General features: G+C 30.0%; 1 protein-coding gene across 2 annotated transcripts; it reads right to left on the bottom strand.

The window, feature by feature from the left end:
• LOC145292139 (low density lipoprotein receptor adapter protein 1-like) lies at window positions 1–26,367 on the bottom strand. 2 transcript variants are annotated; one of them, XM_080138261.1, is made up of 8 exons: window positions 26,093–26,367; window positions 11,575–11,732; window positions 4,799–4,911; window positions 3,948–4,062; window positions 3,361–3,471; window positions 2,816–2,959; window positions 1,306–1,343; window positions 1–578 (listed from the first exon to the last, which is right to left on the bottom strand). In XM_080138261.1, the coding sequence occupies exons 1-8, from the start codon at window positions 26,163–26,165 to the stop codon at window positions 434–436; spliced, it is 897 nt and encodes a 298-aa protein (XP_079994387.1). In that variant the 5' UTR covers window positions 26,166–26,367; the 3' UTR covers window positions 1–433. The 2 variants fall into 2 exon arrangements, with proteins under 2 accessions (XP_079994387.1, XP_079994386.1); XM_080138260.1 differs by having other exon boundaries at window positions 1,306–1,346; window positions 26,093–26,336.
• Between the last annotated feature and the right edge of the window lie 443 nt (window positions 26,368–26,810).

Genomic DNA, 26,810 nt, shown 5'->3' with positions numbered 1-26,810 from the left:
TGACTTTTTTCTTTTCTTTTCAAAAAACCCCTTAATTCAGCAGGAGTTCGTTTGTTGTATTGGAGTATGAAAAAAAAAATTGTTTTGGGAGTCATTATTTGATAATTACCACAGATTGATTATCAGGTATAAAAAGCTGTGAACGTTCCTTTGATATCTGTAACTTTCAGTTTTAGAGATGAAGAGTCCAATCTTTTCTATTCTTTTTCCCCAAAATGATTCATCCGGGATGTTCCTTTTATTTTAATTATTTTTTTTTGTAAAAAGATGATTCGTTTGTTCATTTTTTTTTTTCCCTTTATATTTGTAATTTTTTTTTCATATAAAAAATTGTCTTTTGAACTCTGTCATTTCAAGTTTTTAAAATTATTTGAATATATAATAATATATAATTTCTTTGTGTCCTTTTTCAGTATTTGTAGAATAAAAGTCTTCATAACAAGAGCAAATCTTCTACAGATTTTTGGTGCACAAAGTCTTCAAACCGTTTGTTATTTTTTAAATATTGTTGAACACTATCCTCATTGAAAATGTCGGTGCCAAAAGAGGGTTGCCTTCGTATCCGATTTTCTGCAAGCCTAGAAAGAGAAAATACAAAAAATATTTAATAATTTTGAAAATAAAAATAGAGAATAAAAACAATTTTTACCTAACAATTATATTTTTTTTTGTAATGGAGCAATATATTTTCGTAGAAAATTATCTAATCAAGTTAAAATTGACAAAAAACTTAAAAAATGGTCATATTAAGATATGCCATGAATTATGAACATTTTGTTCCCTGCATTCAAGATGGTTTATATAATATAAAAATAGTTATGGCTCTATTCCTACACTATTGAACTATTGAAGAAACTTTGTACTATAAAAAATTATATTTGAAATATAAATATATAATTCTTTTCTATATTTCTTAATGAAGACCCTCAAAATGTTCTTGTCTTTTCTATATTTTATCAAACATGTATAAAAAGACGGATTGCTGTTTAAATATACACTAATTAATATATATACATATATATGTATATATATATACGTATATATATATACATATATATGTATATATATATACGTATATATATTCTATGTAAATGTTTATATACATCCCCTGCCTCGAAATTTAAGGTTAAAATGGAATTACTGATTAAAATAGACACACCTAGAGATTTAATAAAGCTAATCAAATTAGATATTCAATTATGTTACAATTTTAGTAATAATATTAAATAAATGTTTTTATCTTATTAATGACTGAAAATGTAACAAATTATTCGTTTATAAAACAAAAGCAAGAATTAAACTTACTTTGAGAAACAATCGTCTAAATTATCTTCATCAAATTCCTGCTGTACAAAAGAGAAAAAAAGAAAACAAAATTCACTTAAATTTGATTCAAAAATTTTTCATTAACAATTAAAAAAAAAAAAAAAATGAATTCTTACTTTTTTATCTTCATAACTAAACTTACAATGTAAAAATGCAATGTTAAAGCTTTGCTAACTAAAATTAATTTAAACCTTATAAGCTCAGAAGTCGTAAATGATTTCAATTAATGCATCAAATCAGTTTTTAAATGATTGATCTATTTGGAAACATGAATTAAAATTATAACTTGGAATAAAATCCAGTGTTAAGCAATTGAATTATGTATGTTATAATTGCATTGACACACCGGTTCTCAATAGATCAACTAAGTTAAGCAATATGGAGCCTGGCCAGTACTAAATATATGACCATTTGGGAATGCTAGGCACTGTATGTTATCTTCCCTTGACTGGTATATATATATGTAATTGTGGACTGCTCGTGAATTTGATATTCCCTAGAAACTTCCTATAAAGAAGAAAACCGGTATAGCCCAACCAAGGTTATTACCACACCAGGTATTACCAGTTCATTCATTTGTTAAACAATGTACTATTAATTATCAAAAACATCACCGAATAGTTCATAAATTCACACACACATATATTGTCGAGAACTTGAATGCCTACTAGACACTATCCTTGAGTGCCTAACATCTTTCTGTACAGAGTTTGTCCAAACAACCTGGCATGAGGATATTTTTCCCTAGAAGTAAACCGCAACTAAATATTCAAAACTACATAATATTCGCAGCCCAAATAAGATCTCAACATAGCTAGCCAACACTGACTTTTTCGAGGAATAGTGCACCTTCTCAAAGTAATGTTACCACAAGTAAAATCACGAAGCTAGATATTCCATCTGACGAGAGGAATTTTTGTCCTTGAATTCAGTAAGACCAAGAGACTACAAGATGTATTATAACAGATTGATATGATTAATTGGAGATAAGAAAATTATATTCTCAACTTCTTTACTAAGTCAGTTTTTAAAAGGTAAAGGAGAACCTTACTGGAATATTTGAATATCTATGTATTCCATGTAGAGACCAAGTGTTAGCCCCTGGAAGAGGATCCTTTAATTTCTGAGAACTTTGACTTAAGTAAAATGAAACATGGTCGCTTCTTAAAACTTAGTAAAGTTTAAGGGAAACATTTTCAGTTGACACTGTTTGATATAAATGTAAAATTAATTTGGTTTTCTTTTTCATATTCATGTATGCTTCAATTAAGTAAACTTTTTAAAACTAATAATAACATTTTTTTATAGCATTGTTTTTCTTTGCTAAAAACTAGTCGAGATGCTTTTTACAAAACATCTACATGGCAAACAGAACCTTATGTAGGAAAAAAAAAAAATTTTTTCATTACAATCTGGCAATTTAGTCCACAAGCTATTCTAATAAAGAGAATGTGCAGATTTTAGGGAGAAGATTTTAACAGGAACTTACCAAATTAATGCAAGGTGAATTTGATGGTGGTGAAAGGTTAAGGGGAGTTGAAGCATCACTACTCGTGACGGAATTGGAAAGTTTGGGATGATAACCATTGGATAATGATCCGTGATCGTGAATCTCAATCAAATCTTCCACACACTGAAAACAAAAATATATAAGTGAATTAAACGAAAATAAAATAGATAAAAAGAAATATTTACTAATTAAAAAAATTAAAACAAAGGTTAAGCATCAGCATCTGTCATATTGTCTTTGTGGAGGTACATGGTTAGTGCAATTACAGATCACATATTTTCATATGTAAGGTTAATTATGATATGATTTGGTTCCCGATTTTAAGAGTTAATGTACATTTCTTTTTAAGACCTCTTCTGATTAGAGATACATTTCCATGATAAATGGCTTATTTAAAGTTTAGGATTGACCTAGGTTAATTTAAGATAACCCACAACACTTTCTTACTTATCTGTTTGCTAATTTTGATTGAAATCTATTCAATAGTTTATGCAGTTCATTTTATGTGTTAAATGGGAACTCACCAGTCGTGTTTGAGCTTCTTTTTCAACAGCTTTTAACCGCTCCAACTCCTCTTCTTCCAAATATTCTGCAATATGAAATGCTTGTGATACAGTAAGAGTCACAGCTTGAGCCTGCAATTAGAAAGAAAAAATTCATGTAATAATTAATTAAAACTTATTTTATTATTATTAATTTGCTTTCATTCAATAAAAATCTTACATGATACAAGATTATTCATGAGAAAAAAAATAATCTAAAACATTTAATAGTTGCACAAGATGAGAACAAAGAGTAATAAGTTAACATATGAAGTTATTTTGCAAAACTCAGACTCAAACATTATTTAAACTAACAAATCAAACTTTACTCCTGACTAGCCAATTTTCATTTGTTATTATTGTACTGTGTTATTGACAATATAATTTACTTGGTTAGAATTTATTTTTAAAATTACTTAGTTGGGTCTAAACATAATATGAAACATTTTTAATTAATCACTTAAAAACTAAAAATTATTAAAGGGGGGGATAACTAATTTTAAATTGAACAATATAATAGGAGTTTCAAAATGATTTTTTTAATGAGAATTATTTTGCAAGAGACTTACAATTTTTCTTTTTGCACAGACGTAGACGTAACATTCCATTGTCTCATTTATTGTGTTTCGGGCGATAAATGCAAAAATCCTTTCATGGTTCCTATCAGCAGTACAGAATGAAATCCTAAAAAGAAAATGAAAAAGAAAATTCCACATAAAAGGCAATGCAAGAAAGTTGTTCCCTAAATGTTTTTTTTTTTCTGTATACTTAAATGGTACAAAACATGCTAAAATATTCTTTAGTTCTGGGATTGACTTGTTTGAAAATTAAAATTCATTTTTTTTTTCTTAAATCAACCAAAATTTGCAATTAACTGAACAAGTTATTCATCTGTCATTTAGCTATTAATATATTTCTCTCACCCTCTCACATTGTATGCTGATCCAATATTTTTTCACGTCTCTGTGAAAATTTAGAAAAAGAATGACTCTTATTTTAGTGTTGTTTCTTAAGTATTTTATTTTGCAATTTAATTTTATATTGTATGTCCATACACACCGTAAACACGTAAGTGAACTCGATAGTAAAAAAAACAAAAAAAAAAACAAACAACAAAAAAAAAAAACAGCCTCTTTATTTCAATGTAATTATTATTTTAGTTATGTAAAAAGAATGTGTTAACAGAAATGTTACAGTATTTAAATTTTCAAGTTGAATCAAAAGTGGTAATGACTTTGATCCAATGGGTTATGTGAAGTTTAATGGTATTTTATTTTCAATATGTGCATTGATAAGGCTTTTAATATATATATATATATATATATATATATATATATATATATATATATATATATATATATATATAGAGAGAGAGAGAGAGAGAGAGAGAGAGAGAGAGAGAGAGTGTATATATATTTACCTGTAAATACAAACATCAAGTAGTAATTCGTTGCTCATCATGTCACACATTTTAATTCCCCGAGGGGATACATTTAGGGCAACTTTTCTCCATTTCTTTCCAGAATTTTTCTCCTAAAAACGAAAAGAAAATAGATGTTTACAGTACATTTATTAAGCTAACCACAGATAAGATTCATCAAGTTTTACATATTGAATAATGAAAAATAATATCTAAACTATTTGTACCAATAAAAAAAAAAAATGATACGAAAAAAATAAATAAAAATAAAATGGAAACTTTAGATGAATCAATTAACCATTGAAATTGTTATTTATTTTTGTTCAGGTTTTGCTTGGGATCGTTTTCTTACTCCATTTCACTTTGTCAAGAAAAGAATTTTATTGAACAGAGTCAAGCAGATATAAAGTTAGAAGTAGTGGTGGGAGAAAAGAAGGCTAAAAGGCAAGGTAGATAACTAAAAGATATTGATAGAGTGGGAGTGGGTACGTCAAACATTGGGTGTATGATTACACATGGTTGATTAGTGATAATATTTATATTTTCATGGTGAATAGGTATATAGACTGTTCTTTGCTAATTACTTTTATTCCTGTTCAAGTACTTTTTTCATTAAAAATTGATAAGGGATTATTGATAAATAAGAAATGTAAATAAATATCTATTGATAAAGAAATTTAATTTTTTGCCAAGTGAAAAAAAAAATCATTTCACATTCAAGAAGTTTAATTCTTTTTTTATTTTTCTCTTTAGAATTTTTCAAAAACTTTTATTCAGTGTGAAACTTTAATTTAATCATATTTCCTAGCAGTAAACTAAAAAGTAATCAATTTTTGTTTCAGATGATGCATGTACGTAGGTAGATACAAGTTGAAGTCAACGTACCAGCTAAGATTTACTTACATCATTCTAGTAACGAAGAACAGCCTCACTGATGAGCAGACTTTTGGGCGCTTATACAGTATAGGGCACATATGAAAATTGCATTCTTAGTAAAAGTAAAAATTCTTTGACATACTTACATATCATGCAAAAATAAGTATCCCCATCAAAAATTAGGAAAAATTATCAAAAAGTTCCATTAAAAATAAAAATCAGTTTTATTGTATTTTCCTAATCCTCCATTCACTATTACTTGGTTAAATCACAAACTGACTTATCTCCCCTTGGTTAAACATGATTCCGCTCTTATCAACGGCGGATCAACAAAACACAAAAACTGATTTTTATTTTTGATTAAGCTTCTACTCAATAGTTTTTTCCTAATATTTGGTAAGGATACTAATTATTGCCTGATACGTAAATATATCAGAATTTTTACTTGGAATATGATTTTCATATGTGTCCCATCCTGTATATGCACTGACTTTTGTTTTGTTAGAATGAGGTATGGTTCAGCAGTCTTAGGAGTTGCACCCTTCTAGGGATTATCTTCTAAATGAGAGTACAGGGTATTGCTGATTCTCTGAGAGCCTCCTAATTGGAAATGTCGACAAGTTAAGTTTTGAGCCTCTTTTTTTTTTACCTGACTAAAATGCCTCCTACAAGGGATTTGGTTTTCTCTACCTTCAGGCCATGTGCAACATTTCACTGCAACGGGAAGCAATTCAATCTATATGATTTAAAAATTAACAAGTCCTTGGAAATTAACTCAAGTTGTGAGCAGCAAATCTCTCTCCAACATCAGCTGATGGTGGTGAGAGATGACATGATCAGCATCAGCTGATGGGCGGAGAAGACGCTCGGTTGATTATTGTCTCAAAAAATCACAATCAATTGAAAGAGAGATGAGCAAAGTAGGAAGAGATTATATTCTTGCTGCTTAAAACTTAAAAACTGTACCTGACCATCACCGCACAGGGGAGGAGAGGGTAGAGGATATGAAGTTTTTGGTTAGTGGGTGGAGTTGATAGGTTACTATGTCAAGGTGGCAGTCAGCAGACACTGGTTAACAACTTAGTTGCTATCCAGAACAGCAATTAGCCTTAAAGAACGGCTTCCTTCATCAATAGAATTTCTTAATTGTGCGGTGAGGTGTAAAAAAAAAAAAAAGCTTTGGTAAATGTTTAAACGTCACAAATAAAGGATGCTATTCTGACAATAGAAAGTTGGTAACAAATACTTTCATAGTAAACACTACTTAGATATAGAAACAATTAAACAGGAGTCAGGAATAATAGATAAGGAGCATGAGAATTTATTAACTAATGAAGCGTGACCGTTTCTGTGTAGCTTACCTGCCATAATACTAGCTGTACCCACCTGGCATTGCCCAAGAGTATTTTTACTTTCACATCTTGTTTCGCTTTTTATCATTTTGAAATCTCTTTCTCTCTCTCTCTCTCTCACACACACACACACACAATTTTTTTTGTTCAACTTAAATTTATAAATGATAATAAAGCTAAAAGCCATTAAGGCAAATCAATAGGGAGACTAATACAGAGATAAGTGCCAATGAGAGAGGGGAAAGTGATTACATAGTGTCCGCTTTGGCTGTGAGTGAAGAGAACATAAGAATAAATATTAAGGAAACTCAAATTAAAAGGATTAAAAAAAAAAAAAAACTGTTTTATTTTTAATCAATGGATTTTTGATTTCAACAGATATTCAATTTATATGAAATAAATATATAATGTGCAATTATTGAAATTATATTGATGCAAGAAAGCACACACAAAGTGGTCTTATAATTTTATTAATATATAGATATGTGTAGATGTGTTTATGTATTTATAAGTGTAGCTGAAACACCTAGAATTATCCAGATTGTAGATTATAACAAAAAAAACAAAAAACAAAAACAAAACAAAAACAATGTCATATTATTCCATAAAGTTTGCTTTCGTGTATTCCTAGTACAATATTCAATAAGTGGACTCAAATGAGAGTGTGGTTCCATTTGAATAATGCCATTAACTTGTTCAGGTAAAATGTTACAACTATTTAATCACTACTTGTGGGTTGAGCTCTTTAGTAGGAGAAATAATATAATGGTGTCCACTGAGCATAAAATATTATCTATAATTAGAATAAAGTTCTCTTGAAAACTTGTATTATGAATGTAAAAAAAAAACAAAAAAATTAACTGCTATAATTTTCTTTACTGCTGGGATGAGCGAGATGTATAGATTTACCCCCCCAATGCCTGCTTTCTTAATCTCACTGAATCCCTACAAACTGTCTCTAACTGTTAAATTACTTTTTTTTTTAATGCAAATCTGATAAATTTCATATTGTTTGTTTCCTTTAATGCATTAATCTGCAAAATTTAATGCATATTTTGCAAACTTCTTCCTTCCCTCTGATGAGAAGAATTGCATTCTTCAAAAGTGTGGAATAAGGTTTTTATTTTTATTTGTACTCCATGTCGAATAATTAAAATTTTGTATACGTTCCTTATAGGTTTATAAGGTTTTCTTGAAAATTTGAATAAATTTTCAATAACAAGATTTAATACACACACACACACACACACACACACACACACATTTAATCAAACAATATCAACTTTGATGATATAAAACACATGCTAAAATATGCTTTAGTTTTGGGATTGAGTTATGTTAGAAAAATATTTGTTTTAATTCTTCTAATCAGGAGCATTTAGAAGTTTCTTTTTTGTCAGGTTGCTCCCTAACTACTTTTTTTTGTCATCTAATTTACACAAAGTGTTCATATGCACTATAAATTAGGTAGAAAAACAAAAGTGACTAAACTAATAATAAAGAAATTGGTTCCATGTATGTTAGAATATATACAAATGGTTAGCCATTTATCCAGAAAATGGCAACAAGAAAAAAAAAACAAAAAACAAAAAACAAGAAGAGATATTTTTAATATGTTCAACAATGAAAATGTTGTTTCCAACTTATATGTGACAAAGTCTCTTGCTGAAATACATGGATCCTTTAAAAATTGGATATTTCAAACTTATACATGATAGGTTGACAGAAAAACTTATGCAAATGTGTGACTGATGAATAGTGATTAGTAATAAACTACCCCCCCCCCCTCAAAGAGAGACGGCAAAGCTCGGAATAAAGGATCTCCTAGAACTACACAGGACCAGTAACATACCACAGTCAAAAGGAAAAACATTTCAGAAATGGTCAAGACTCCATTGGCTAAAATTACAAGCTAGGTAAGGTATGTGAGCAGAAAGGCTAGAGGTCAATCAAGACGTGAACTTTATTTTAGCTAAAGATTAATACCAGGAAGTCCAAAGGTAAAAATAAAAACAATAAAGCAGGATTGGCATAAAAATCTGTTTTTTTATTTTGACCAATCTTTTTTTTATGTGTTTATTTTAGTTAAGAAGAAAAAAAAAAAATCATGACAAAGTCTGATGTCATACATAATAAATACTCCTTGGAAAGCAGAGTTTTTTAAAGCTGATATTGACTGGGAAAATGTCACATGAAAGAGTTTATTTACATTGGAAAAACTGTTTGGATATAATGACTGAAGAAGAGGATCAACAGGAAATTTCAATTTTCCAAACAGGATTTCCAAAAACCACATTTTGCACAATAATTTGATTTACAATGCTTAAATTGTCAGCTTTTGAAAGTCGGTAGAGAATGACGAGGCAAACCTAACCTAAATAATTAAATCTCAAATTCTTGATGATATAAGGAAGCAATGACTAAATATTTTTTAATATCCATGACATATTTTTAAACTTGTATAAGAATAGAGATATTGTAATCTCAGAAAATGTTTAAACTTGTTTTGCCATCTAGATAGAGGACAATGAAATGGAATATGATAAAACGTCGATATGGAAATAGAAGACAAAAAAATTGATAGTTTTGAAGATTGCGAACAATATAATTGCCACAGACGAATGAAATGTTTGGTAAATGGAAATTTAAAACAAAATACAAGTGTAAGAAAGGTTGTAGAATCAGAGCAAATGTTGAGATTTGAGTCAGGGAAAATTCATTGCTTTTAAGAGTCAAGACAGTACTGTTTAAAATTTAAGGGGCCGTAATTGGATGTTTGGACTACTTGTACTGAACCATGATCATAATTTTGTTCTTTATCACTTTTTGTTTGTTTGTTTATTGTTTTTTTTTTTTTAAATGTTGAATTATTTAGATTTCATTCAATAAAAAAAATTAATTTCACAAATCTTTATAATCACAATTCAGGAATGTAATGTACTTTTTGTTTGCTATATTCCTCCCAGTTACAATTTCTCTTTTGCTCTCTAACTACAGATAAAATAATATTACTACTTGTGGCAATATTGTTTGTTTATAATGGAGTGAGAGAGAGAGAGTGAGAGAGAGAGTGAGAGAGAGGTGGGGGGAGGGTTGAAAATGATAGCTAGAAAGGTTAATTGCAAATTATGACTAATTGAAACTATTAAAATCTAAGTTTTTTCAAACATGACTCAATCTTAAAACTGAGGAATATTTTAGTACGTAATTTATGGGATTACTAGATATAAGAAAAAAAAACAAAACAAAAAAAAAAAAAACAGGGAAACAAGTGTTGATTAACTCAGCTTTAACATAATAATAGATTATTACAGTAAAATGGGTTCTTAAGTCAAAATGTTGGGAGTTGGAATTGAAGATGAGTGTTTGAGCCAATGTAAGTTTCGCTAAAATAGAAGAGATATGTGTACGGAAATCTCCCCAAACTCGTTCCAATCTTCATTTCTCTCTATCTTATACAGAAAAGTCTCAACTTGTCATATGTAGGGGTTGGACAAATAATAGAAACACTTTATGAAATTTGCATCAATTTTAAAACACCTATACAAATTGAAAAAAAAAAAAAAAAAAAAAAAAATTACCAAAATATTGGTGTCATTTTGTTTTGTTATTGTTATACAGCATAATCACATTGACACATTGGTTGACACATTGGTTCCTGTTAGATTACTGAAGTTAAACAACATTGAGCCTGGCCAATACTAAAATGGCCGACCATTTGGTAATACCAGCTACTGTATGTGCTTGAAGCCTGGAGAAGGAATGGGTGCTGCCAGACATGCTGTATGAAATAACACAGCGTCCCCATGACTCCAGAGGATTAAGAGACTCATCCATCCATTGTTACTGTTGTCTTGCATTAATTAGCTAAATTTATTTTTCCATTTCAGACAGTGTATAATAGTAAGAAAAATTAAAATGGCAGATCTATCAGATTTCCATTGAGGGCAGATTGTTGATGCCCATATTTAATGGAAGTGGCTGTATCGAGAAGGGCTGTTTTGAAGATGATGACAGCCTATGAAAAAAAGAAAACATCTTTCTCTAAACAAAATTCTTGAAGAAAGCCGAAGCTGTCTGAAAGAGATTGAAGAGCCCTTGTATAAAGATTGTGAAGAAAGAGCGTAAAACCGCGGCAACCAAAATTACAACAAAGCTAAATAATCATTTGGATAATCACGTTTCAACAAAATCTGTTCTCCAAGAGTTTCACAAGGCTGAATATCATGGGAAGAGCTGCCATCAGAAAACCACTACTTCAAGGTGTTTTCAGTATTTTGTCCAACACCTGCAGTAATATGTCATTTAGTTGTAGAGCATATGACTTTAAAAGTAGGAAACTTGTTTTTGATCACTGCAATGTTTGATTATGTGAAAAAAAAAAAAGCTTAAGAAGTATTAGGTTGGTGTAAAAATAATGCCGTTTATATATATATATATATAGTTGAACGTCAAAAAATGACATTATTTTTGCATCAACCTATATTTTTCATTGAAAGTTTTACAGAATTTGCCTATGCGAGAAAAAAAAAAAAAAAAGATTCTCACCATGGAGATTACTCTCTGGATAGCTTTAGTGCTTATGCCATCACCATAACTTTCGCCGTCAGAGATTTCTTCGACTAATGTCGAACCGAGGTACTTCAGGTAAAAAGTCATTCCTTCATTTAATGTTTCATTATTTTCGCCCCATTTATCATGTAACTCTGAAAAAGAATTGAAGAAAACTAAATAAATAATTTTGAAATAGAATTATCGTAAAATCTCTAATATATAAAGAATTTTGTTCATCTTCTATAGAAATGAATGCATGACTGTACGAAATATTGTTTAAGGTCGTAAATCAGATATCACTTATTACGAGAAATATCATGGCAAAAATTTGGAGTATTTTTAACAAGGGCCAAGAAAACAAAAAAAAGGGTGTGAAAAGAATAAGTAAACAACAAATACATGTCACCAAAGGCAAGTTACTCTTTTACCTATCTGAATAAGATTTTTTTTTATTTAAACATATTTTGAAGCATTTTTTGGTTCGAATGAAATGAATATGCATCCACACTGTTCAGTAAAAAAAAGAAAAGAAAAAAAAAAAGGTTGCTATAATCTACTAGAAGCACATTCAATAAATGTCACCAATCTCTGAAAATGTAATGTTTTACCAGTATTTTGTTGAATTTTCAATTTTTGAGTGATTATCGAAGGTTCTCACGTAATATTTATGGCAGCTATGGGTTTTTTCAGTTCTAACTGAATAGAATGGACACATGGTTTCTTTTGAACAAAAAAAAAAATGCTTAAAATGTTATAACACATAAAAAACTTATTCAGTTAAATAGGAAAATAAACGATCTTGCCTTTGGTAACATTTAATCATGTTTATTTTTCTCACCCCTACCCTTTTTTGTTTTGTTGCCAATTGTTAAAAATGCCCCAAATTTTAAAATGAAATAGCGACATTACATTGAAAAAAAAAATGCTACAAAATGTTTGATGCTTTCAAGGAATAAAAACAATTTAGACGTAAAGATATTTTTTTCAAAGCATTATGTTTAATGTTATTAATAAAAAAAGGATCAAGATTTATTGAAATATTTTTAAATTAAAAAATCTTGTCTGATTAATTTTGTTTTAAATCTCAGAACAATTTCAATAGAGATAGGGTTTCATATATTATTTTGAAACTTATATACACATGATTAAATTTCTTGCGAAAATTTGTTCCAGTCACATTCATTTATATAGCAAGTCTCATTATATACATAAGTTATGAACATATATGGCAATTAAGCTACACAGAATTTTCATGTTCCATTTTCGTAAGGAATCATTAGGCTAAAATGCATTTTAGTCTGATGATTCCCTAGGAGAATGAAATGCGAAAGATTCCATGTAGCTTAATTACCATATATTTTCATAACTTGCTATCTAGCTCTACACCTGTACATTGAGCACTGTTGAAGTAAATACTGAAAATTTGTACATAAAATATATCTCCTTAAAACATTTTATATGGATACATGAAATGATAATATATACAACACACACACACATATATATATATATATATATATATATATATATATATATATATATATATATATATATATATATATATAACTACTTAATTTACTCACATAAAATTAATATACGAAAGTATAGATTTATGCGTAAGCTTTAAGTATTTACTTCAAAAGTGCTCAATACGTAGGTAGAGCTAGTTAGGAAGTTATAAAATGTCTATGGCGATTAAGCTACACTGAATATTCCGCGTTTCATCCACTTTAGGATTCTTCAGGCTTATGCGGGCGCATAAGCCTGAAGAATCCTAAAGTGGATGAAACGCGGAATATTCAGTGTAGCTTAATCACCATAGACATTTTATAACTTACTATATATATATATATATATATATATATATATATATATATATATCCATCCATATATATATATATATATATATATATATATATATATAGAGAGAGAGAGAGAGAGAGAGAGAGAGAGAGAGAGAAAAAGAGATAATCAATATAAAATGGTTAAATTGTATATATATTTCACTGACATTTTGATGTTTTCAAATGCATTTAAATATTTATGAATTCTGGTTGTCCTGAAGTGACATCTCAAAGATGTCTAAAGTGTACACTGGCACAGCCCGAAATATAAACAAAATGTCATGTGAAATTGCAGCAGAATAACAAATCTCGCCATTTAACTTGAGGTATTTTTTGTGGAAAACTGGAATTTGAGAAGCAGAGAGTTGATTGGTTACCCACTTGCATGCCCCCCCCCCCTTTAAAAAATCTTTTTGAAAAGCGGTCAATGTGGAAAATGTGAAAAAAAAAAAAAAAAAAAAAAAAAAAAAAAAAAAAAAAAGGGGGGGGGGGCTATAAACATTCTCATAACCTAGATAACAATTTTGTTTACATGCACAAATATGAAATACGTCAAATAGAACATGACCTAGCTCCTTGCAACAGAAAAAAATAAATAAAATAAATAAATATATTTTTGTAAAAATAATCCAAGCATGCGACATTAATGTCTAGGCAAAATGATTTATGAATGCAACTGGGGAAAGTACACTTGAATAAAAGCAAATCCTTGATAGTCTTGTAAAAGGTTTTAACAAGTGCAAAAATGGGTTTTTAAAAACATGCAATAACAATGGGGAGATTGACTTGCAAAATAGATAAAACTTTATATTGTATACAGAATGTTAGGACAGGAAAATAAATTTTTGATCTGAGATTTTGGAAAAAAGATGGCTCAAGTTGAAGCTATCTAACAATTTTCAGCAGAAATTTAGATATGTTCAAAACTAAAAAGCATTTTAAAGTCAAATTAAGTAACTTAAAACAGGAAAGTTTCTCTACCTGAAAGTCTCTCACGTTCAGTACTGATCCCAATCGCATAATATTAAGCAGAACAGATAAGCTATGACAGGATGCCAATCTGTCGTCATTTATACTTCTCAGCAAAACTGATATCCTTTTATACAACTAGGCAGAGCAGTTGCTTGTTTGCAACTTCTAGTATTCGGAAATGGCTACCTACATAAATATTAACTCAGCTAACATAGCCTAACTTTGGTGATCTGTCAAGAGCTGGTGTTTCCATGTTTTTAACTGTAAAAGAATGAAATTAGTTATTATAAGATTGTTGTCAAGTGTATTTCAGGGTCCAGTAGCTATCGTTGTCCTCACAATTCTTGCATATTGGTTTCTTCTGCTAGTTGAGTACTTAGCCAGGTCAATTGTTCAATTTGCAGTTATAATTATTATTTAATTACTAATGCTGAAATAAGTCTACCTAGTTGTTGTATAATTGTTCAAGATTCAAATGTTTTGAACCTTTTCCAACATAATTTGCTGTATTTACCTGATTTATTGCAGAGTGGATTCAGAATACATTTTTTTAATTGATAAGTCAAAACCATTTTTTGTTAAAGACACAGAAAAATGAGATTTGTGAACGACAAAATGATTTCATGTTTAATATTGGATTAATTGGACTAAAAGTATTTTCTAATTCTTTTTATGAATGAAAATTATCAAAGTTTGTCAAATTTGTGACAAAAGTTAAGAAAGAAATGCACCCACTCCCAATTTTATTATCATCTTGTTCTCACTGAGGTTAGGGCATCCTACTGGATGACAGACATTCACTCACTCTCTCATACATTCCAACCGAAAGATCTTGTAAAGATTCTAATTATCTCTTTAAGTGCAATTGTTTCTATCTCTCTAGCACTTGGTTCATTGGGCATATTTGCCAGGTAGTTTTGGAAATTCTTTTCCATGAGTCCAGTTGCTTGAATGATGAAGATCTTCCTAAGATTCCAATTTCTTTTCATGTTGTGCATAAAACCTTTGTATTTTGTTATCTTTTCCCTCTTAGCTCTGTTGAAGCCAGCATCATTGGGGATACTAACTTCTACTAAGGTTGTTTCTTTCTCCTTCTTGTATCACTATGTCAGGTTTAATAGTTCTGCTTTCCAGGTACGTATTGGACTGTGTATGACTTTTTTCCAACTGTTTTGTCTGGTATATGCTCCCATAACTTGCTGCTACATTCAATATTCAACTTTTTACAGATGATCCAGTGTAGATATTTACACACTCCATTATATTGCATCATATAATAGCTGCCCCCGAGCAGCAGCTTACTAGGGATATAAGGCTGTTCATACTCTCTACTTCTGTGTAGCAAAACCTGCTCGTCTTTATTGAGAACACTCATCTTAAAAGTATTGGTCATCAAGTCTTGATTTTGAGCAACCATTATAATCGTCTCCTGATTACAGTGGAGCTATTCTCTTTTTAGCCAGTCTATAGTCCTTATGAGATTCGTAATGCTAATACCAGATTACATATTTGAATTTATGAAGAAAACTCTTTTTAAAAAGAAATATTTTTCAATTTGATTATTCACTTCTGAGTTTGGATTTTAACTTAAATATTATGGTCTCAAAATATTTACATAAAATTAAAAAAAAAAAAAAGGTTTTATGTCAATTGGTTGTATCATGGGATGTTGGGTGATGTAAGAGGAACTCTTTAAGTCATGTAATAACATCACCTGGTTTTTAGAATTTTTACTTATCACATATACTCAATTTCATAGGTGTAACAGAGTAGCTGAACCTTTGGATGTGAAATTTCTTTTCCATTAGTCTTAACATGGAGAAGAAGAATGTTATTATTACATTATAGTATTTGTTCTGTCAAGAGGACGAATGTGATACAGGGTGGCCCGCTTAAAAGTACTCCAGTCTATCTAATCTTTCTTTTAACGACCAACTGACATCACAAAACAAAATGCAATTCTTTTTCCAACAAGACATGCCACACGTCTCACAAATCACTGACATGAGTTCATGGCATGTTTATGGAATAATAAGCAAAGGGTTATGGCCACCATGTTCCCCGGATTTATCATCATGTGATTTTTATCTTTGGAGGACTTTAAGACAAAAAGTTTATGCAAACAATCCTCACAATCTAGACCAACTAAAGGAGAACATTTCCAACGCTATTAGGAGAATAACGGGAGAAGATCTACAGACAGTATTTGCCAACATTGTTAAACATGCCCAGAAATGCATAGATGTTAACGGGGAACACTCCCAGCATCTTTTATAACACTACAGGTAATTTAAAGAATGCCACAGGTAATTTAAATAATAAAAGAATTTTCCTCCTATCTACTACATTTTCTGGGCTACTTTTAAGTGGGCCACCCTGTATTTTCAAACAAATAAATCAAGCATAAAAAGGCAAACATTTTATATTACAGTAAACTCTATTTCCCTTTAAGAAACGACTAATTAACACTATACTCATCAAAATTAATTAGAATTATTACAACGATTGATTATTGCTACTTTAAATCGAGCAGACAATTGTCACCTTTTGTGATATTTTAAGAGATATTATTATTCCTGGTTGTTATATAACAAAAGTTCCTTCAGTGTAATACACTATAGATATCTTAAAACAGAGACGCAAGGTGTATTATTTATTATGATTGATAGTATCATTTACTAGTTAAATAATGGTTAAAACCACTTTTTTTTTCTTTAAGATAAATTTAAATGAAGTACCTGAAGACGACGGTGAGGAGGAGATACCACCATCGTTTTATTATATTATTTGATACGACAGAGACGCGCGAGAAAAATGTTTCTCATTGATTTACGAACACAAACCAACCATAATACTTGACGTAAGCCTTTAAACTTTAAATTCGAGACAGAAATTACTAATATCGAATGTAACGCTCTGTAAGTACAAGCCAATCATTTTTTTAAATATACGATATTAAAAAAATGATTGGAAAACCTTTAAACTAGCTATAAAAAAAGTAATTTCTGGCTTGTATTAAAATTTAAAGACAAATTTCAAGTATCACCTTTTACTTTAAGTAAAAGAGAATATTGATTTTCTCATGCGCCACTCAAACACTCTTTTGGAGAAGGAGGGTGGGAGGGAGGGTTACTACTACATTTAACCGGGGGTTTTATGAACTACAACTAAATCTGCTGATACAAGTGATCCCTTAGAAAGGAAATAAAGACAGAATCTCATCCGAAATTAACCCCAGGAGGCGGAGTAAGGAGGGCACTTTATATTCACTAAATCACCCCACACACTTAAAAAAAAAAAAAAAAATGAAATAAGATTTGAGTGTGGGTTAATATGTCACACCTTCAGGGTTTAACGGTTGTTATCATGTAAAAACAAATGTCTTTTCTTGTAAAATTCATTTTAAGTGAATGAAATGATGAAGACGACAAACCCTACATTTATGAATGTAATAGCCGTTAGAGAGAGAGAGAGAGAGAGAGAGAGAGAGAGAGAGAGAGAGAGAGAGACCCCCCCCCAACTCTTACATTCAGCTTATTCAGACTACTATTCTTATTTCCCTTTATATTCACGTTTCGGCGGATGTTTGATCATCATTTTCATGGTTGCATATTTCAACTAGAAATTTCGAACTGAGTAAACACTTTACTCACGGGAGTAAGTTCTCATCTCGACAATCATGACCGAATTAATTATGTTATTTTTGTTAGTTTTAGTTATTGTCCGCTCTGCTTGTAGTAAGAATTGAACCATCAACCTCCACTGTCACTTAGAACCGACTGTTATTTAACGTCTATAAGTGGTAAATCATAGGTCCAGTTCAAAATTCCGTAAAGGTAACCGCGTTCAAAAAGATGCACCGGACCGGAAGAAGGTCGAAGGTTACAGCGACCAAAACGTTGTGAGTATAACAGCCAAGACGAGAATAGTAGTTCGGTTGATTGAAATCATCGATACAATCTTAAGAACAGTTCCTATTACATTTTAATAATACTTTTTACAAATAGAAGAATCGATTTTATTATTTTAAAAATAAAAATAGTCACTTTGGATTGCGAACTGAATTGTTAAACAAAATAGGAAAAAAGTACTTGAAAGTCCCACCCACACATTGACGCTACTTGATAAGGGGGGGGGGAAACGGGAAAGAGTAAGGCAAATTAATTTAAGAGAGAGAGAGAGAGAGAGAGAGAGAGAGGGGGGGGGGGTGATATGGCGTGATATAAAAGTCTCTGCCAATCGTTGAACTACACGGAATTAGACATTCACGTTTTTTGAGTTGATCATCATCACAATCAACATTAAGGTGACTAGAATAATTAAGAGTTTAAATCAAATAAAACTTGTTCATTTTGTATTTATTTTAAACGTTAAGTTGTACAATAATTATTAATCGTCAAAGACAACTGTCGGCAATTAGCCTGACGAATTACTTCGATGGAATGCAACAGTGGCAACACACACCTTTGCATGTACCTCAGTCAGTACCTCACTTGTCATAAGTATTTTTTCGGGATAAGATCAAAGTGTAGTATTCTGTCTGTCTGTCTGTCTCCGGAAGAGAAATCCTTCTAATTTTATTATTGTCCCCTATCCAAGCTGGTATTTTTAACAGCTGCATATTGCAGCTGTTAAAAATACCAGCTTTATACCACCTCCCTACCAAAAATCGACCTTGCTTTTAACTTTGCCCTCGTGGGGAGACAAGTAAAAAAAGATACTCATAAGAGAACACACTTTAAAACGTTTCTTTAAAGTATAATTACCAAAATATTTTTTTTTTTTCGGAAAGATTGTCCCCCCCCTTTTTTTAATTAAATAAATAGTTAAAAATGCATTAAATTGCATTTCCAACAAGGAATCACAAAATTTGGGTCAAATCCAAACCATGCGAACTCTAAATGTTTACCTGGCCAGCTTAATGTGGGGAGCTCAACAACTCCCACAAAAGGAAAAGAACTTCGGATGTACGAATTATTGGCATTACCCAGTGAGGTCGCCTTTAAGTGGTAAGCAATAAACATATCCCTCTTTCCTGAGAGGAGGTAAAGCTTGGAAGTATAGCAAGAACAGAACATTTTAACGATCCCACCTAGGTTGAGACATGTTTGATTGTTTGACAGGAAAAAATTATCTACCTTCCCTGCTTCGATTTATTGTTATTTCGAAAAAGTATTTTTACATCGTTCGTTAAACATGATAACAATCGACATCTATGTCGTAAAGACGTCAAAGGGTGAATATCTGAAATGAGGAAGGTCGACCATTCCCTTCTTAATTACTACTACACATACCAACAAATCTGGATGATTGACTCAAGTCAGGAAGATCGTACGATGTTATGACGTTTATATGACGTGTTATCGGAAACAAACACCAGTTGTTCCCACGGCCATTCACAGTAAACGTGATAATTTAAAAATATATAAATATAATGCACCAATAAAATAAAAAATATAGACAGGTAAATTAACAGTTTACTTGTGTATATTAAATATATTAATCATTTCATTAGATTTTATTAAATTTAACAATTAATAATAAACAAAAAGCAAGCACCGATTTTGAATGAATGAAGTCGTTTGAACCTACCAATCTCAATTTTAATTTCTGTAAGTTTTCAAATTGAAATATTAGAGTAAGATAAATCAGAAAATATAAGTTGAAATTAAATAAGTTAATATAAAAATACCTAAAGACATTAAAAATATTAACTTTATTTATACAATTAAAATTTACACATTAATATCTAACCTAATGTAGGTGGACATTTAATTCAAACGATTTATAAAAATCCAAAATACGAAAGAAAAAAAATCTAACAAAAAATCCAATAATATAAATAAATAAAGAATAAAATATTAATTAAAATAATTCGAGGTTTGATGAATAGGCAAGATTTTGTGCATTTAGGATGTTGCATGCAGTTTAGCGTAGTTATTGCGGTAAAAAAATCACATTACATAACAATAAAACATTCCTCAATATTTAAAACTAGCTGACCTATCCAGTGTTACCCGGGAGTCATTATTTTTTACTTTTATTTTCCCTTATTTTTTTCTTTTTTACACCAAATTATTATTTTTATTGATAGAATTTTTGAAAGTTAAACTGAATTATAACGATAGCGTCCCTTTTTTTTTGTTTTAAATATTAACACAAATTAAAATGGCTGACTTGTTTACGAAGAAATCGAAATGCATTTTGGTGAATTTAATCCTTTAATTAGATTTTTTGAAAACATAATTTTTATAATTTCGTTTTATTTTACTATTTGTTTTACCTTTTTTATTTCAATAATATTCGATTAATGTTTAATTTACTAGTCACAAAAACAAAAAGCACACAGACAGTTGTTAAAATTAAACAATACCAATAAATAAATAAAATTAAAAAAATCAAAATGATTTTAATAATTGTCAATTATTTTATTTTCAGAATAAAAACGAATCATTTTGCAGACCCTGTAGCAAAAGTAAAGATGAGAACATTCCAAAAGGGAATCTGATTCCCTTATTGACGCGGGGCGAGGAAAGGAATATTGCAATTCTTTGTTCAGATATTTTTTTTAAACAGTATCTTCCCCTTCCCTCCGCAATAACATGAATTGTGACGACATTCAGCGACAGTTTCACGAGCAACTGTGGCGCCAAGTCTTAAAAAAGATGTCACAGATTTCCCATAATACTTTTTATGTGTTCGCCTGTCGTTCTGCCAATATAATTTTTTCTTAGAAATTTTTTCTAAATCAGAACTGTAATTAAAAATGAATTTAATCTCGTTCAAGTTTTTATTTTACGTCAATTTGGTAGATACTTGCATAATTTTATTTCACTATATCGCTTAATTCCGATTAAATACGAAAAAGTGCAATGCAAATGGTGCCATACGAAACATTTTTTACATTAATATTTAGGTGTCGCTACACATTAATAAGTATGTTTCAGTCAACTTTTACAGACTAGACTTTTTTAAAAACAACATCGCCTGGTGATTTCTCTAAGTTAATTATAACTAATTGACTAAAACATACTCATGAATGTGTAGCGATACCGAAATGTTTATGTAAAAATAAATAAAAATTATATATCGCTCTACCTTGATATTGAATACTCTTGTATAAACCTCATTACATTCATTGAATGATTTAGATCTGAATTAGTTGATGTAGTACTCCAAATAACATCTACTGTTTGCATGCATTTTTAAATAGAAATGTTTACAAATAACTGTTCTATTATCTATCAAATATACCTAAAATTAAATCACCAATAAAATAAAATTCGTTTTCAGTGAGTTCACCTGTTACCTGAAGGGATTATTATGTGTTGTCTGGATTGAGACATTGCCAGGTGAGAGACTTAGTAAAATTAATTTTAAATAGTCATGTTTACATAAAAAAAATATATAAATAAAAATAGGATTTGTTTTTGCCGTTGTTGTCATTATTTTTTTAAAAATTAATTTGGCTTACAGTTCTCAAGTTTTATTCGGATTAAGTCTTGATTCCTTGACCTTTTTTGGCTATGAACAAAATGTAGTATCTGTTTCTGGTATTACGCTCCTTTCAGTATTAACTCAATTAAGCAGAAATCCGCACAAAATGAGACAATTTTAATTTTTTGTTGCAATACAGAGTGTCTCTTTAGTGGAACTAGATTTCCCCACATTTTTTTGCCCTCGTGAGGAGACAAGTAAATATAAACAACAGCTGAAAAGTGGATGTATATACTGTATATATATTTATGAAAGTTACGTATATGCGGGATTTGGTCTGACAGTTTTATTTAATAGATAGATTATGAAATATTTCTTGCTAGTCGCATTCAACAATAGAATCAAAACGAATAAAAAGCGTACGTGCAATTTTACGCGATAAGCTAGGCCGTTATTATTGTCCATATTTGTTTTGTTTTTTTGTTTTAAAAAAAGGAGTTTTTGAATTGTTTTAATTTTCCCTCATATTATTTTTATTTCAATAGATATTCTATTAAAAATAATTTAATGCGTAATATACATTAAATTTTTAAGAGATGAATTGGGGTTAGCATGTCAGAATTTCAATAACTTCAATTATTCAAGTTGAATATTTCACAAAGTGAAAAGTCAAAGTAATTAACGCTTAAATTAGCTTTGCACGATGAAGTAATTACCTGGGAAGGGTTTTAATTAAATAAAGTTATTTGTTATTATCGCAAAGTGTTATTGAGCTATGGCTTTCAATTAAGATAAATAAAAACAATTATTTAAAATAAATAATCTATTGCCATAACTGTCGTTTTAGTTTTGACAATTTGTGATCGGAATTTATAAACAAAAAACCATACAGAACTTTTGCTCGTATTCTATTCTAGCCGCGATGTTTAACGTTTACCAAAATATGCACGTAGGTAAAAAAGTAATTTTTCTTGCCTTTGGTAACAGTTATTTGTTGTACATTTGTTTTGTTTTTTACACATTTTTTTTTCTCGTTGTTAACAATACATCACTTTTGCCAAAGGAAGCAATGAGGATATTTTTTTGTGAAATAAATAAAATGTTAGGATTTTGGGATATTCTGTCCAAGTTTAAATTAATATTGAAAAATAAAATATTAAGTAAAAAAATATATATAAACTTTCATAAATTCACTATTCTCTGTTGTCTTGTGTGGAAATTTAATTGCCTTTTCGTTTAGAATTTAATAAATTAGTTATTAATTTTATTAAATGACATTGAAAATGAAAAAGATTGACAGTTGTCAATTTATTCACCCCCCCCCCACACGAGGTCAAAGTTAAACACGAGGTTGGCTTTTAATGGGGATATCCACAGCTCCCCAAAAGAGCGAACTATGGATGAACGCAAAACTAAAACTTAACCCAGTCTATAGGGATTTCCCCTCCTCTGACTGAGGAGAGAACAGATATTACATTTCGATCTCAACTCGACATATAGCATAAGGTTAATGTCAGTTATTGAATAAAATTTGAATTTTAAGCCAGCAGCAAATAATGGAATGCCAAAAAGCAGGTGCAATGTTATAACACTATTTTTATGGGTAATAAAAAAATTATTAAAATAAATTATTTATTTTTTAAATAATTAAAAAATATAGTATTTAAAAAGTATTAAAATTAAGCGCAAATATTTTTAATTGTTTTATTTTTTTGTTTGCATTGTCAAAAAGGTTCGCAGCGAATAAACGAAAGAGGAAGATTGGTGAAGCCGGTCCTCGTACGATGATGCGTGCGTAAAGTTGCGTATGTATGAGTGTGTATCAATATTACTTGTTATAGAGTTCAAGTGTATAATTGTGTGTGTGTGTGTGTGTGTATGTTTTGTAACGAAAGGCGAATCGTGGTTGGCTGGGAAAGATCACGCCACTCGTCTCATTTTGCATAAGTAGCATCGGCTGATATTACAAAAGCAACTGGCCACATTGTTGAACACCCGCTTTTACTTAACATGCGTTTTTAACATCTGATGATTTTAGATTAAACTTTTCCAAATGAACAATTAATATACCAAATAATTTAATTGTATTGATAAAAATACATAATATTAAAGGCAATATATTCGTTCTTTGTTTACTTGAAATTTTTAATAAGCCTTCTTATTTTTACTTTCAACGTGTGTGTGTGTATTTTGACAATAACAACTTAAATATCTCTTATTTATTAATATTGATACAATCTTCATTTTGTTTTGAATTAAAAAGTATAATTATTTTGTCATCACAAATACATTAACACTTCAAAATTTTATATTAATCTTGGTAGGTAAATGACTTTGATGGACGTTGGTTAACTACTAAACTGTTTTTAACGCATTAAGGTTAATAAGTAATATCATAAAATGATTTTTTTAATAAATTCAAATAAATGCATCAATATAAACACTAAGTAAATTTCACTTTTATTTTTAATGTATTATTGTTTTTATTTATAAAATTGTCAATGTTTTTGTTATAAAACAAGTGATTATTCGCGATGAAATAAAACCCGGCTTTTCAGTTTGTTCACTGTTGTAATGACTGTTTGATGTTATGAAAACTGGCAATTATATCTAACTAGGAAGTTGACATGTTAGAATTAAGAGAAAGATAATATTATTAATAAATGTTATTATATTATTTTGTAATGAATAATGTTAAAAAACATGTATTTATATTAGAAGTCTACGCGTAAGCATGGGTAGATAGAACGGAACGTTCAATAGATTAACCAGTGTCAAAATTAACGACGGTGCGTCAAACAAACGCGAATATTTAATAGAATCGATTCAAAAAATATCATTTGAAAACTCCGCAAGATTATTAACGACAGATAAAAAATTATAAGTTTATAAAATATTCCGATTGAAATGAAGCTAAAATAAGAAAAAACATAAAAGCCGGTGGAAGTATAAACGTAAAAACCATCAACAACACATGGTAATGAAATGCAACCTCTGACCCCAACCCCTTCCATCACCTAATTCACAAATATTTAAAGTCGTCTTTTGGCCCTTATAAAGGGACTAAAGTGAAAACACGACCACCTAATTATTCCTTTGACCATTATGAAGCCATTGCAATCGAAATCGAATAACAAATCGATCGAATTGATATAGGAAACACGCCCGAAAGAATCGAGCGATTCTATTCGTAGGTTTGCATCGTACGAGCGAAATCAGACCACCGGGGAAGGTGGAAGGTGGGGGAGGGGGCAATCTGGTCTTTTTATTTTTTATTTTAATTCACAACCGGCTTCTTTTAATTTAAGTAAATTATAATTATTAAATAAAATTAACTGCTTGCATATAATTAACCAAAAGGTTACATTGATGTCAAAGCTTTCTTGTTATAAAAGTTTACAGTCGCGCGTATTTTTGACATTTATGTGCTCGGAAAACAATTATGTTCGTCGGTTTCTTCCACTTTTTCTTACTAACCGCAGCACATAAGATGTTTTTCGTGATATAAACTAAAATCACTGAGATGTAAAGTCTGAAAACTTTAGTTTGCAAACATAATATTTATTTAAAGATGATTTTAAAAATTGTCTGTGTTTTTTATATTTGCAAAATAAAAGAAATTTGTTGTCAAACTGAAAAGGCAGCAAACAGTCACTTAATCACAAAAATATAACACTAATTTTCTGATAAATTACTTTATATCGCAAATATTAAATTGATGAATCCTGCAATATGCAAAATACGAGAAAATGTTTTGTTTTTAAAAATACAAATAGGTGTGGCGATTTGTTGTCAGTTGGTTTAACCTAAGTGTCATACCTGTTCAGTGTTCAACCCCCCCCCACTCTAACTGCAGCAAAGTTAGACACAACGTTAGTTTATAGTTGGGAATGCAGACCTGCACTTTAAGGGGGCACTATGGGTGCAAAATTTGCCATGATCGGAGTCGCGTCGGTATTCATCGGTAGAGGCGCCTCAGACGACCAGCAATAAACAAATACATATTTCTAAAGGAGGGAGTAATACCTGGTAGCCTTAACACCTAACAGAACAGTTACTAGACTTTGATATAAATCCGAGTGTCTGTGTCAGAAATAGTGAGATTGATGATATTTTATGTAATTTGTTTCGGTATTGTTAAAAAAAAAAAATAAATGCAAAATTAAGGATGGTATATAAAGAAAGGAAGAAACATATAAATAACATACAATTATCATCAAAACGCAGAATAGGGAGAAAAAAGTGAATGTTTAACTTACTTTGATGACGAGACTTGTGAAAAGAATTGAAAACAGTCGGGCTCTTTCGTACAACTCTACATAAGACATCCATTTTTTTGAATATTTTCAAGCGAATATATATAAACCAGACAAAAATATAGAAATATATATATAAATACACAGCAGAGTAATGCTATGTTATAAAAGTGAAATATAAAAGGGTAGTCGGTCTCTAAAAGTAGAAATGACAACCGGCTACAAACCCTATGTTCAGTAGAATGCCGCTTTTTCGCGTATATTGTCAGACTGTGTTCGGCGTATTCCATATATGGGCAAAAGTGGGCGGAGCTATCGAACCGGTGCTAAAAGATGAATGGCTCAGAGAAAACACACCATCGGTTTAGAGAACAGAAATATTTTCATACATTCTCACCCCTACTGATGTACAAATGTGATTATTATTACTATTATTAATATTATTTAGTCATTGCTAGCTCGTTATTATTATTGTTTGCTCCCACAACTATTAAAAAAAAAAAAAAGGAAATTCTTTAATTTACTTAATAATATATTTGCCCTGGCACGAGACTGAAATTAAGTTTAATCGTAGTAGTAAAAAAAAGAAGAAAAAAGGAAACACGTTTTATTATTATTATTATTATTATTATTTTTTATTTATTTATTTATTTATTTTTACTTTTGTTATTATTGTAGATGCCAAAGAAATATACCGTAAGTGTCACAAGTGTGGAATATC

This window comes from Euprymna scolopes, chromosome 13, assembly GCF_053919585.1.
Source record: "Euprymna scolopes isolate OS-2025 chromosome 13, ASM5391958v1, whole genome shotgun sequence".
Classification (NCBI taxonomy): Eukaryota; Metazoa; Mollusca; class Cephalopoda; order Sepiida; family Sepiolidae; genus Euprymna; species Euprymna scolopes.
This window is presented reverse-complemented; position numbering and strand designations above follow the sequence as displayed.

Coding starts and splice junctions, on each gene's coding strand:
- LOC145292139 (XM_080138260.1), bottom strand. CDS start 26,165: ATGGATGTCTTATGTAGAGTTGTACGAAAGAGCCCGACTGTTTTCAAT. Junction 11,733..26,092: donor TCACAAGTCTCGTCATCAAA/GTAAGTTAAACA, acceptor ATTCTTTTTCAG/AGTTACATGATAAATGGGGC. Junction 579..1,305: donor TTAGACGATTGTTTCTCAAA/GTAAGTTTAATT, acceptor TTCTCTTTCTAG/GCTTGCAGAAAATCGGATAC.